General features: G+C 37.6%; 1 protein-coding gene across 1 annotated transcript in view; it reads left to right on the forward strand.

The window, feature by feature from the left end:
- Nucleotides 1–6,046: 6,046 nt before the first annotated feature.
- The window catches only part of LOC138694966 (uncharacterized), a 139,348-nt gene continuing 130,546 nt past the window's right edge, over nt 6,047–14,848 (forward strand). Inside the window, exon 1 of the mRNA XM_069819196.1 lies at nt 6,047–6,250. Within this exon, the coding sequence (XP_069675297.1) occupies nt 6,073–6,250 (178 nt within the window). The 5' untranslated portion in view covers nt 6,047–6,072. The remainder of the gene's footprint in view (nt 6,251–14,848) is intronic.

The raw sequence follows: 14,848 nt of genomic DNA on the forward strand, positions 1-14,848 counted from the left end.
TTCTATCGCCTTACGTACATTCACATACTTAATTAGCAATATGACAGAAGTATCATTGAATTGCTTTTTGATGTGTGTAAAATATTTTTTTCCCTACTTCTTTGTATAAAATATAGTTGCGAATGTGAAAAACACGGAGTTTTTAAGCCAATGTCTGCAAATTTGAGCTTAATTTTAATATGGCCATTACAAATGCTAGTCGCACTGAAATTGCAGTTCCTTAAAATCGAAAGGGATGTTAGTGGGTATCATAGGAATGCATGGAATAAAAACATCTCTTTTCGTTTTGCCAGTTAATATTGTCACTTCTATTACTACCTTTTGAATGTGTTTTTTTCACTCTAATTCTTGTTCCATTGCATAATTTGGTGGATCAATATTTCGCAATAGTACTATTGGTGATTCAATATTAAGTATTAAATTATATGGTAGCAATCCTTGTGGTTTCAAAGAATTCAGTTGAATAAAACACAGTCTGCTCACTATCTACAACTACATTGAGAAATATTCATAATATGGTCCAGGACTGCGTAAAGATACTTATTGCATGAATTATCTAGTTTTAGCCTTCATGATGTGTACCAACACTGTTATTTAATTTCGTGTTATAATTTTCATGGTCTCGTGAAAGTCGATGTCGTATACAACATACAATATTAAAGAACAATTGACTATAGAAGATTGCATTTTAATATTATACATCAATGTTTGATCGTGTTTATTTTTATTTCTTATTTTTAAAATTAATTTAACGTCCATTTGCGCAATTTTAATGTAGCTTATGTTTTTCTCCTGGTTATGAAGATTAAATGTGCAAACTTTGACACATATCGGTCAAAGCGTGTAGATTTGTATCGAGAACATACATATATGCCCACGTTTACTTTTATATATTAAGATGTGTCACCATTTTCTACAAAGAAGAGAGTGAGGTAAGTCGCTTTCGTAAATGTGTATTATATTCTACTTGTTTTAGTTACCTGACTCTACCGAGCAGTGTTTTGATTCAAGCATGGGAGCGTTCTGGTCAAGTCCCTGTACACTCCCTGTACTATCTTGAGTTGATGTGAACAACACAATTTATATAACACGCGACGTAGTTAATTTCATAGATTCGGTGTCCGAACTTCCATCCCTTGTCATTACAATACATTATTGCTTGTTACCTTCTCTCTGATTACATTTAAAATAATTTTTAATATGTGTGTTCTTTTAGAGAGTAGTTTGATGTAATCATAGGTGGGGGGGGGGACCTACAAAGGAGGACTTGTTTCGGGTACAAAGCACGTACGGTCAGAAGACCCGTGCATTGGATTTTAGATAAAATTATGATAATATAAAATTTGTATGTATAATATTACTCAATAAATCCATCTATCTATCTGTCTAGAAACATTTAAAATAACGGTGATGTTTACAAGTCTGTAGCGATAAAATTTCAAAATCCAAATTATTCGCAGTCGATGTCTAGGTATATGGGGGGGGGGAGGTTACTGCTTACCTCTTCTACTCTAAAGGTACTCGTCCACGATGCTAGTTATATAGCGCGCTATTTTTAATAGCGCAAAACAGAAATATCACATCACGTTTACACACGGCCAGAATAGCGCGCTATTTGCATATTTTTTTTTTTTTTGTATAGCTCTAGAATCTCTTGCAGCACATGTTTACATGTTGCTATGAAATTCGTGCTGGATTCTCTGGCACAAGAGCGTTCTGCTTGACCTTGTAGCACTGACAGTCACAATGTAGCCTTACTCGTTCACGTGTCCATTATAATTTTTCCTTTTTGACCTTAAACAAATAAAGTGAAAATGTAAGACAAACTGTTCAATAAAATAAGAAATATTCTTGATTATACTGTATGCCAATTCACAATATCAGAACCATTCCCACACATTATGCAGTATATCAACCTCATAATATTTAATATTAATAGGTTAGTGCAGAGCTGGGTGATTCGTGTTAGCTCTCAGAGAGAGGCTGAACGCCCGGACCTAGAAATGTGTTGATGTAAATAATAATAATAATAATAATAATAATAATAATAATAATAATAATAATAATAATAATCTCAACAGATATTTGTTTCCGGACACATGATTATAGGAACTTTTTTTTTAGTTTCGTCCTATACTACCACTTGTAAAAATATGCGACACTTCAAGCACCCTGTATGTGTATATATACAGGGTGTTTCCGGCTAATGTTAAACTTTCAGGGATGATGGGGAAGGTCACATGCATCAATTTGAGATAAGGAACCCTGGTCCGGAAATGACCGAGTTGAAAGTTACAAGCAAAAGTAGTTCTGTGGAAATGAAATAATTTTATTCCTCTGTACACCTTATTTATGTGTATTTATCTGTACATCTTACACATACTGTATTCATCTGACGTTGTTTACGTTGTCTACTTACAGTATTCCAATCAGTGCGCTGTCTGAGGGGTGGGGACAGGAAATTACACTAAAGCAATGCAGATAGCGTAATGTGTAACGGACATAGTCGGTCCTGATATGCACGTCTGTAGACAGCAGTGTATGTGTACAAGTTGCAGTGACCACTCGATCAGTCCTAGTGAAATGGAGGAGTACACGAGAGCGGAATAAGCAGACCTGATTTTCGAATACGGATGAGGCAATGGGAACAGTGGACAAGCCCACCGATTGTATCTGGCAGAGTACCCACGTAGGAGACATCCGGCCCATACTATCTTTCCACGACTGTTCCAAAGGTTAAGGGAAGGAGGGCACGTGGTGCCAAATTACAATTCCATTTCCACACAACTATTTTTGCTTATAACTTTCGACTCAGTCATTTCCGGGCCAGGGTTCCTTATCTGAAATTGATACATGTGCCCTTCCCCATCATCCCTGAAAGTTTATAACACCACCCCGGAAACACCCTGTATATATGTATATATACTATAGTAAATGAAGATTTACATCCTACATTATGTAAATGATACAATATATTATCATTTATATCAATACTTACGGTATTCTCTATTTCTTCTGCAGTTTTTCTTCAATAAACACAATGGAATATCTAGTACCGTACAGAAAACTTGCTGCGCTAGCTAGCAGCAATAATATCTAACCTGATCATGCCGGAAGAAGGTAACGCCAGACTGTCCTTATTGCTGTGTACACGGCGCAAGGATCGTATTGCAAGCAAGAAGTCATTTGTGCGCTTTTTCCTTAACCTATAGCCTCTGCAATCCAGCAGTTCGCTGTCCAGTTTACAAGGTGAAATAGAGCGACCTTGCGCTGGAAATTCATTGTAATGGACAGAAAACTAGCTTCGTGGACGAGTACCTTAAATCTCGTAGATTAAACCTGGATTAAACCTAAGTTCGTACTTGTGCGAACCTGCCACTGAATGACCTAAGGTCAGCACGCTGTCGTCAGTTTCAAAAGTAAGTGTGAGTCTTCAAAGGAACTGGTTCGAGTTAGATGAAGCAGTGGGTCAGTTGGGCTGCAAACAGGTTATAAATTGCGTTAGTAACGAACTAGGCTATAACGTGGAGCATGAGACGATTATGAGAAATGGAGCCGTGTGAGCAGTACCAGCACGCTCCTTGCTCCTCGCTTCCGCTACGTTAATCTACGCGTCTCACCACTTTCACCTAATCGTAGCCGGATGGCATCGGAAGCAAGCGACCTCGGCATCAGAAATGCCCTTCCCGGTACGCATTTCTTCTTCCCTTCAGGCTTCATCTTTTGCAATTAGAACCATCTAGGCCGTAATTCACATTTCGTCTTCGCTACATCGTTATTGTTTTTCTTCATCTGTTCTTAATCTGTGCCTCATCTGAAGATCGGACCACACTGGTTTTCCTCGTCTTACACGGGTATGGCTAATAACCTACTTGTGGATGTTGTTTCTGCGCCGAGAACTGGAATAAATCTTGCAACAAAGTTTTTTATGCTTGTTTCAGTGTTCCTTTCTATATATCTGTCTTCGGTTTCTCCTCTTTCACATTCTCTACTTCCAGTGTAGTTTCCTCTACCTATGTCTTTCTCTTGCTACTCTTTCTACTCCTTCTCAATTCAGTATTTACATTTCTTTGCTTTGTAAATCCATCCTCATCCTACTTTTCTCATTTTCTCTTCCTTCTTCTCTTCCTAATCTTCCTTTTTTTCTCTTCTTGCTTTCTCTCCCTTTCCAGCTCTTGTTTTCTTTTCTTCCAGCTCTTGTTTCTTGTATTTCTGCTCTTGTTTGCCTTCCTGCTCCTGTTTCTTCTATTCCTACACTTGTCTTCTTTTCTTCAAGCTTCTGTTTCTTCTCTTTCTGCTCTTATTTTCTTCTCTTCTTGCTCTAGTTTCCTTCTTTTCTTCCTGCTCTTGTTCTTCTCTTTCTCCTCTTATTCATTGCCTTCCTGCTCTTGTTTCTTCTCTGTCTACTCTTGTTTCTTATATTTCTGCTCTTGTTTCTTCTCTTTCTGCTCCTGTTTCTTATCTTTCAGCTCTTGTTTCTGATCTTTCTGCTCTTGCTTATTGTCTTTCTGCTCTTGTTTATTGCCTTTCTGCTCTTGTTTCTTCTCTTTCTGCTCTTGTTTCTTCTCTTTCTGCTCTTGTTTTTTCTCTTTCTGCTCTTGTTTATTGCCTTCCTGCTCTTGTTTATTGCCTTCATGCTCTTGTTTATTGCCTTCCTGCGCTTGTTTCTTCTCTTTCTGCTCTTGTTTCTTCTCTTTCTGCTCTTGTTTCTTCTCTTTCTACTCTTGTTTCTTCTCTTTCTACTCTTGTTTCTTCTCTTTCTGCTCTTGTTTCTTCTCTTTCTGCTCTTGTTTCTTCTCTTTCTGATCTTGTTTCTTCTCTTTCTGATCTTGTTTATTCTCTTTCTGCTCTTGTTTCTTCTCTTTCTGCTCTTGTTTCTCCTCTTTCTGCTCTTGCTTTCTCCTCTTTCTGCTCTTGCTTTCTTCTCTTTCTGCTCTCGTTTCTCCTCTTTCTGCTCTCGTTTCTCCTCTCTCTGCTCTTGCTTTCTTCTCTTTCTGCTCTTGCTTTCTTCTCTTTCTGCGCTTGCTTTCTTCTCTTTCTGCGCTTGCTTTCTTCTCTTTCTGCTCTTGCTTTCTTCTCTTACTGCGCTTGCTTTCTTCTCTTTCTGCGCTTGCTTTCTTCTCTTTCTGCTCTCGTTTCTTCTCTTTCTGCTCTTGCTTTCTTCTCTTTCTGCTCTTGCTTTCTTCTCTTTCTGCTCTCGTTTCTTCTCTTTCTGCTCTTGCTTTCTTCTCTTTCTGCGCTTGCTTTCTTCTCTTTCTGCGCTTGCTTTCTTCTCTTTCTGCTCTTGCTTTCTTCTCTTTCTGCTCTTGCTTTCTTCTCTTTCTGCTCTTGCTTTCTTTATTGCCTGCTCTTGCTTTACTACTTGCTCTTACTTTCTTTACTTCCTGCTTTTGCTTTCTTTACCACCTGCTCTTGTTTCTTCTCATCATGTTATTTCTTTGGTATGCAGTAACTTTCCTGCAGTCTTTCATCCTTCAATATATCTCATTAATTGAAATTCTACGAAAATATTCTTCACAAGCATTGACAACCTCAAACTGAAGTAATCAGCGAGTGTACCGTTATATTTCTTTAACGTTTTAAATTACGTTGAAGTTTCTAAGAAAATGTTACAGATCCTAAGAAACAGCAGAGAAATAATATTTAAATAATAATAATAATAATAATAATAATAATAATAATAATAATAATAATAATAATAATAATAATAATCAGGAAATCGGAACATATTTCAATTTCTGCACAGCTGATTTGATTTCGCGAGGAACCGGTCATCATAAAACTGGAATAAAGGAGGCCGGCCGGTTTTGAGGGATCTCGCCAATTAAGATCCTACAGAACCATCTAAATTTTCCTTTTGAACTTTCTACCTTTTTCCCTTCAATCGAATATCAGAATAAAAGTAAGAAACACACAAAGGTTTTTTCGCTCCCCGTTGTGGTTACTTTCGCTTCGGCATCGTGACACATTTAAGAACACAAAGCCGGTCTGAGTCTCGCGCGGCGACTTCGGAGTGGGGAAAGAGAGAAGTTCACTTTTATAATTCGTGAGCTTCGAGAACGGCGCGGCTCAATGCTAGTGGATGAAGCTCAGCGTGTGTTGGTGCTCGGGAACTCAGCGCGAGCCTGGAACTCCTGCGTGCACGCCGCCGCCGCCACCATGTCGGTGAGGACCACCGCATTCCGCGCTTCTATTATCCTTGGATTAATCACCGTCGTCGCTGCAATTCTCTGGTTCACACCTCCGCCTCGTAAGTACGACTCCTGCGGTCCAGGATCGCCTTTAATTTCGTGTGGATGACATGTTTTCAGTTTTAATTGTCAAAGTGCTTGTAGGCCTACAGATATTTTCTCGTAAGTAATGTCGGTTTTGGAGCAAAACTTTAGTTAGAGTGTGCTGTGACAAGGAATAATGTAATCTTCAAATTAAAGGCCATTAGACTGTATAATCTTCAGGCATCTTTCAGCGAGATTTGTTACCAGTTTCTGAATTGTTGGTGCGAAGAATTCGGTGATACTGTACTCATTTCAACAGCATCCAAGTTTTGTAAATTTCTTCCACACAAGAAGTGGGCCATGGATCGAAACAGATGATAATCTGAAGGCGCAAGACAGGGCTATATGCAGAGTGTGGTGGCAGTTTCATTCCTCCCAATTTCTGGGTTTTCCCATGGTTGTTCGAAGGGTATGGGGTTTTGCATTTTCCTGTTCCTAGAGAAGTACAGGGTGATCCGTTTGGGTATGGATAAAAAAACCGTAAAACATTTGCTACTTAATTTTATTTGTTGAAACTTTGGACATACAACACTGAAAGATGGGAGATTCCTCAAAACTCAATATGATCCCTATTGCACATCGTGCATAACTCATAACGCTGATGCAATTCAGCTCATGTCAGTGTTCCTGGGTTTCTATGAATAGACAATGTCTTTAACAAAACCCTACACGAAGAAGTCAGGAGGGGCTAGATCTGGGGAGTTTGGGGGCCAAGCCAAGAGATAGCTGCTTCTCGTACTGGGTTTCGCCTGTGACCTCCTGCATGTTTTTAAACACAGAACCTGTTTCTACAAATATTCGATACCACAACATTATGGAATTATATTTAGGTACATTACGCACACCATACTCACGTCGAAATTCCCTTTGAACTCTTTTAACACTCTCAAATTTAGCATACTAAAGAACACATTGTCTCCGCTGTTGATTTGTAGTAGCCATTTTAATCATCTACGATTTCCATTTGTCCTTTCAGACTGTGCAGTGTTGATTGCCATTATATGGAAACTCCCATCTTTTAATCATAATATTTATCATTTATTTATTTATTTATTTATATATATATATATTTATTCTGGTGTAGTTAAGGCCATCAGGCCTTCTCTTCCACAACACCAGGAATACAAATGCAATAATAGAAATAAACAGAAAAAAATACACTATATACAAAATAAAGCTCTACAAAAAATAAAGAGAGAGAGAAAAAACACTATAAACAAAGTAAAGCCACACAAAAATATACACAGGTTGCAGTCACACAAACTTTAAATGAGTGATTAAGTATCATAATTAATTGTATCCTAACTAATTAACTAACATAAACAAGAAACTTGCAATTTTAATCTAGATTAAAAAAGAAAAAGAAAACACAAATCAATACTTCTAGCAATACCAAAAAACATTAACTAAGACAAAATTTTCCAATTTAATTTTGAATTGTGATAAAGTCCGGCAGTCACTGAAGTCATTAGGTAACGAATTCCAGAGGCGAGAATTTTTCCTACTCTCATAATAGCTTTATAATAATAAATTAATATTATCCATACCCAAAAGGATCAAACTGTATGTAGGGTTAGTCAAAAGTAAGTTACATTTTGAAACAAATACAATATTTTAAAAAATTAAAGTATACACAAAATGGTACACATTTGTATGTATCGAACAATGGGATTTGTTCATTTATCAGTCATTTGTTTTGGTTAACATTGTAACGATTACGGCTGCCGGAGAACGTTATTTTGACATGCTGCAGAATTTTGTTACACACAATTTACGTAATTGTGACATCGGGAACATAATCTTCATGCAGGATGGTGCACATCCCCATATTTATACACCAGTTAAGTCCACACCTGTGGATAACGGTTAGCGCGTCTAGCCGCGAAACCAGGTGGCCCGGGTTCGATTCCCGGTCGGGACAAGTTACCTGGTTGAGGTTTTTTCCGGGGTTTTCCCTCAACCCAATATGAGCAAATGCTGGGTAACTTTCGGTGTTGGACCCCGGACTCATTTGACCGGCATTATCACCTTCATCTCATTCAGACGCTAAATAACCTAAGCTGTTGATAAAGCGTCGTAAAATAACCTACTAAAAATACACCAGTTAAGCTATTGTTACGTAACACGTTTGGTGATCGCATAATGAGCAGACATTTTCCTAACACCTGGCCAGCACTTTCCCCTGATATCAATCAAGCAGATTTTTGGCTGTTGTTGTTTAGTCAACTGTCCAAAAACGGGTCTGAACCTCACAAGTGATAACAAACGGCATTACTTATGAGGTAACTAGGCCAGGAGATAATGGGGTAGGGTTGCCAGTTTATTTCCCTCTCCGTTGCATACATCGCCGATTAGCTACATACTACACTAATCAGACTTCAGATGCATACAACTATGTGGCTGTGGGGTTATTCAAAAGACCGAGTTTTTTTTAACTAATGCTACGACTACCGACGAACTAAAATATGCAATTTCGTAACAAATTAAAGATAATCCATTAGATCTATTAGTAGATGCTGTTCACAACATAGAAGAAAGATTGTTGCTTATTGAAGAAAAAAATGGTGGGCATAGTAAACATTTAAACTGAATCTAATAAACCCCATATCTTTGAGTATAAGTGTGATCTTTTGTGTATATATTAATTCTTAAAAAGGTTATGGCGATGTCAAAATGTAGCCTGACTTACTTTTGAATAACCGTATATTCAGGGGGTGCTCGTGTAAAGGGGGTTAAGTATGAATTGGCTAAAGCGGGATAAGTAAAGATTTGAACCCTCCACGATTACTTCTGTCTTGTGTTAAAGGGGTTAAATCCTGCTTCCATCCATGATGCAGTTACAGTGCTCCATATTTTGTGACAAAGGGGTTTTGTTCAGTACCAAAGGAGAGAAGTTTACATACCTTACAATTTGACTTAACCCCTTTACACGAGCATCCGCGATTATCTGCCGGGTGGATGTTTCCAGTTTTGGTTTTATATGGTTGTTTCATAAACTTTGAAGTTCTCTAAGTATCAAGAGAAATAATTAATGTAATACTAGATAAAATACAATACAATTTTGAAGGAATTTATGTTTTCACCATCAAGGTTTTGGGCATACTATGTAAAGAAATGTTTCTAAACTATTGGACGAATTTTGTTCGTGTTCAGTATCTGTGAGTAAGCTAAACCAGGAGGTTCAAACTGACTGCTGGAATAAATCTATGATCAGTCCCAAGAATCTGTAGAGTAGAAAGAAGAAATAAGACCTCTGTGCAAGTGGTATGTGGGAGGGCTAGGACCAATGACCGCTCTGGGGGGAGGCATTGCTTGAACGAAGCTACTGTGCTCCAACCACGAGACATTCTCCAGGGAATGAAGGGAAGCGGGATAATGCTGTGAATGAATGTTGTCATAAGATGTCATAAGGTCACACACGTGGGTACTCTTATCTCTATTGGCTAGCTCTTACAACACAAACCATAACATTGATACAGACATATTGCTACTACCCTAGTTACAAAATTAGATCACAGTTAATCTCCTGGTCTTTTAATCTCTTCATACAGGAAATAACATACGCAGGAGAGTGCATGGTTTTTAAACTGGCGTTATAACGGTAATATTATTTATCTACTTCGTTCCAATAGATGAGGCAATAGTAAGCACATTCCTTTCACGGTTGATCTCCTGGTTGGAGAACAGTACCAATCGCTTGCAGGAAGGGGATAATTTCTAACTGAACACTCTGCCATTCCCTTAGCGGCCTCGAGCTGATGCTGCCCGCAATACACTCCGGCACAGACTCCGCCCCATATGCGCCAAGATTCTTGAGACGGACCATAATGTCATGTGACCGGTTAATTCTTGACGCCTGCATCAGGGTTTTTAGCCTGGTTGTGAAAAATATTCTGTGGTGGAAGTGAAGTTTTGTCTGCACGAAGCGTCCAGTTATTGGAGGAGGACGTCTTGCTAAGTTGCGTGAGAAGAAGCTTTCATATTATTGTGTTCGTTGATTGGTGCTGTAGTGGGAGTTAATTAGAAGGAAGATTAATTCTGAGTAATAGTTGATTGGTATGGGGAAAGCCCAGCGCTATTGAATCTGTGTGAAATGAGAAACTGAAATTTGTAGGAGTTTCAGTGATTGTAAACGAAAACGTGCTCACATTTGTAATTCTGTTTTACTGGCGATTATTTATCAATTATTTCGCGAGGCAGATAGCTAAGTTAGCTAACTGTTCGTGAAGGGTGGTCCCTTGGTTTACTTATAACTTATAACTGACTGAAGTCCAATCGATTTCAATTGCATGACTTGTCCGGATCCTGTACAAATAAAGAAGAACTTGACGTGCTGTCATGATGGATGATCTTGCTTCCTTCTCCACAAATAGAAACAGCGCATTCTGCCCCAACAATAAAAGTTCACTTATGAAATGTCCAAAGCCTTCAATAAATGTAAAAGTACAAATGAATAAGCGTAACTTGTTCCACTAGGAACGAAAGTCTCCTAAGTAGGAAGAGTTAATTTACAGCCTCTTGGCTTGACTTGTCGAGGGCCAGATCCTGGACGGATGGGCTTACTTTGGCCCATTGTGCGTCCTGTACAGGGTGTCCCGAAGTTACGAAAATATTTGTGACAAAATTTCGTCAACATTTTTAATTATAAAACGTGGCATCACTGTATTTTGCAAGTAAATGTTACTCCTGGTATTCATACGCTACTTTAAAACTAAATGTACAGGGTTCACACTACCTCCCTCATTTTAAAATTGTTTGCATTAATTTTTTGTGGAGCACTAGGCCATGGTTGTTAAATTTCTCCATTGATTTGATATATGTAATACAGCCTATTAGGCCTTTACGATCCAAAAAAAAAAAAAAAAAAAAAACTTTTTAGGTCCTAGGACCAAAAAGAATATGTCGTTTGTTTGCTTATCCTTACATTTATTTAATTGGCAACAACTTATTTTCAGCTTGTATGGCTTTAATAATGACTCGAGAAGGAATTTCGGTTTCAACTGATCCCGACATAATTTCCAACATAACAGAACATTGTTTATTAAATTCAGAGACTGGTAACTTAACAACAAAGAAATAATAACGAATAATTTTTATTCTACTTCTTTTTTTTTTCTAGCCTATATACACAGTCCCTAGTTACCAAAACAAAACATTCTAAACAAGACATACAAACACAAAGCGAATTTCTAACTTAAAAACTTTTTTCAAAAAGTTTTAATTTATTCAGTTACAGACTAGCGCGCCACAAAATAATGTATGAACTTTTGGCGAAATTTCGTGTTTAAATCTCGGGCCATTTGCACCCTCGGATGCAACCCCATAGTCGCTATAAACATGTTCATTTCTCCCTTGACACATAAATTACTATTTTATTCATCTAGTATTAAATTAAAAAGTTATGTATGGATTTTATAAAAATTTAAAAATTGTAAATTTAAATTTATATATTCTTACTGCGTAGTAGACATAAGACAAATTGTGTTATATTATACCTCTTAATTTAAATTCAGGAATCCGACGCTGAGGACGAGTTCTACTCTTTCAGGGGCGAGCTAAAGTTTTTCTGTTTACATTATATTTTATTTTACAACTATTAGAAAAATAAATAAATAAATAAACAAATAAATAAATAAATAAATAAATAAATAAATGAATAATTAATCAATTTTAATTAACTTCCTTCAATATACTAATAATTATTTCTGTGTTACATTATGTTCCTTCATGAGTTTCTAATAAATGGTTCATCAGCTTCTTACCATTTAAGTCACCACGGTGGTCTAATGGCTAGAGCGCTAGACTTATGACCCTGTGGACCCGGGTTCTATCCCCGGTGTGGGGCCTACCTATGATTTATTGGGCAACCCGTGGTCCAGGTAACACAGGGGTTTTCTCATGTGGCATCCCAACAAAATCTCCATCATCTTACCTCATCGCGGGTGTAGCGTAGACCAGCCTCTTATGGCGCACCCTGGGCAACGACTCTGTCAGTAAGTTTGTCTACACAACTGGCTTCATATGGGTGAATAACGAAAAGTCAAGTACCCGCCATTAGTTGAAAAAAATCTTCTTACCATTTTATTGCTTATAACATGATTTTTAGTTCATCTTTTTCGTCACTAGGCTACAATATTTTGTCTGGACGCATGTAGACCTAATATTTAAATTATCAACACTAATAGCGACTGACAGGCAAACATACTCATGGGAGCAGATAAAAAGTATTTTTTTTTCTTCCACAATATTAATAATTTCAAAACAAGTGCTCATTCGCCACTGGAGCGCAATTACGAGGCCGTGCAGAAAGTAAGTTTCCCTGGGGTCATTTACAAAAAGAAAACACAATTTCATGGAAAGATTTATACCGTAAATAATAAAGAATTGAAAACTCAAAATCCATTTATAGGCATGCCTTTGTGTAGGCTATTTATATACATGCTATCTACGTCCAGAAAGTAAGTTTCCTTGGGACCTTTTAGATAAAAAAAACACAATTTCATGGAAATATTTATTGAAAGAGATACAGCAATCGTTGAGCTATTTTTCAACATATTCCCCAACGATATTGTGACAATTGTCACACCGTGGGATCAACTTTTGTATCCCTGTGTCGTAGAAGACTGCCGCCTGGAATCGAACCCGTGTGTGACAGCTGTCTGTACATCTCTGTTGATCGGGCGAATTTCTTGAAGGAACGTGCCCTTCTGCTTCGTGGTCTTTCTTGGCTCCTCTTGCCGATAAGAGGGTCACACATGGTAATATTTTGCGTCCACCTGGTGTAATGTATTCTCACCTTGTGTTCTCTCGATTTCCAATTTAACTTATGGTCCGTTCCAGGGATCTGTGCAGTAACTTCTTGCATATGGGAGCGGAGTATATCTGTGCAGGAGTGTATTGCGGGCAGTATCAGCACGAGTGCTCTAAGGGGTAAGATGCTCGTAGTAGAAGGCAGAGTAGAGTTTAGATAGAAATTATAATAATTTAATAATAATTTATTTATTTAATCTGACAGGATTAAGGTCATAAGGCCTTCTCTTCCATTCCACCAGCTAGCACATATAAATACAAAAAAGAAATACAAACACTGATGAAAATAATACAAATTAAGTTAAAGCCCTATAGAGGATCAACGGAGTCAAAAGAACACCATAGAGCTCTCATCGAACTAATACAAGAAAAAAGAAAGAAAACAGAGATAGCAATGATGGTAGTAATAATAAATACATTACATATTAATTGCCAATTTTACAACAGCATAGTCACAATATTTACTATATGTCATGGGTTAAGGCGAAGTTGCGCAACCTGACAGGTGTTCAACAAGCAATTCCATGAACTAGAATGTGATTTTTTTATTTAAATTTGAATTTTGATATTGTCCGACAGTCTCTGACATGGTCAGGGAGAGAATTCCAGAGGCGTGGAATAGATATGCTGAAAGATGATGAGTAGAAGGATGTTCTGTGCAGAGGAATAGAGAGAAGGTACATGTTCCGGGTTCGAGGTAGTGAAAGGTAAACGAAACGAGATGCTAGGTAAGAGGGTGTGGTGGTGTGGATGATTTTAAATAGTAATAAGAGAGAGTTGAAGAATCTTCTTTCTTTAAGTGGACTCCAAGACAACAATTCTAGTGACGGTGTTACATGATCGAATTTTCTAATGTTACAAACGAAACGAACGCAGATATTGTGAAAACGCTGTAGTCTATGGGTAAGATCAGTATTTAGATTCGTGAATAGAGAATCGCAATAATCGAAGTGGGGCATCACTAAAGTTTGGATCAGGTTCTTTTTAAGGCTGAGAGGTAAAACGTTGTTAAGTGTCTGAGGAATTAAAAACTACATATTTAGCAATATTTAAGTCTATACTTAGATCAGTATAATATTGTTTGGGGAAGAATTACTAAATCACATAATTATTTCGCTGTCTTTGCTCCGAAAAAGAACAATTCAAATTTGTTTGTCGAAACCTGTTAATTATCAAACATGTTAGATTATCCCCTCCTGCAAGCGACTGCTCGCTTCGTTCTAGTAATGCCTCCCCCCAGAGCAGTCATTGGCCCTAGCCCTCCCACATACCATTTGCGCAGAGGTCTTGTTTCGTCTTTCTACTCCGCAGATTCCTGGGACGGGCCATAGTGACTCCTTGTATTGCGTCCACTAGACCTGCTATCTCCCGTAATCTTTCATTCGGAACTGTCTCGGGGTTACTCCTATAATTTTCCTCTACATCTTCTTCTGAAAAGACTTGGATGATTTTCTGATAGTTATCCGCGAGAGACTAAGTTTGGTAGCCGTACAGCAATATTGGAAAAATGCGTTTCAGTTGCTTCAAATTTTAATTTACGGTTTTGTCTGTAAATGAGAAGATGAATTTTTTGGATCAGAACGCCTTCCATGCTAAAATTATTTTTCTGTTTCTTAATATTTCGTTGCCTACATTAAGATACATATCTGTTACTGTTCATGCTCTATAAATTGTAACTGTCTTGGTTTGGAAGAATCTTCACAAGCTAAATATTTAGTTATCATTGATTAATATTAATAGGCCTTTGTGCAAGACGAGATAAA

The sequence above is a fragment of the Periplaneta americana genome, chromosome 1, assembly GCF_040183065.1.
Source record: "Periplaneta americana isolate PAMFEO1 chromosome 1, P.americana_PAMFEO1_priV1, whole genome shotgun sequence".
In the NCBI taxonomy this organism is placed as follows: Eukaryota; Metazoa; Arthropoda; class Insecta; order Blattodea; family Blattidae; genus Periplaneta; species Periplaneta americana.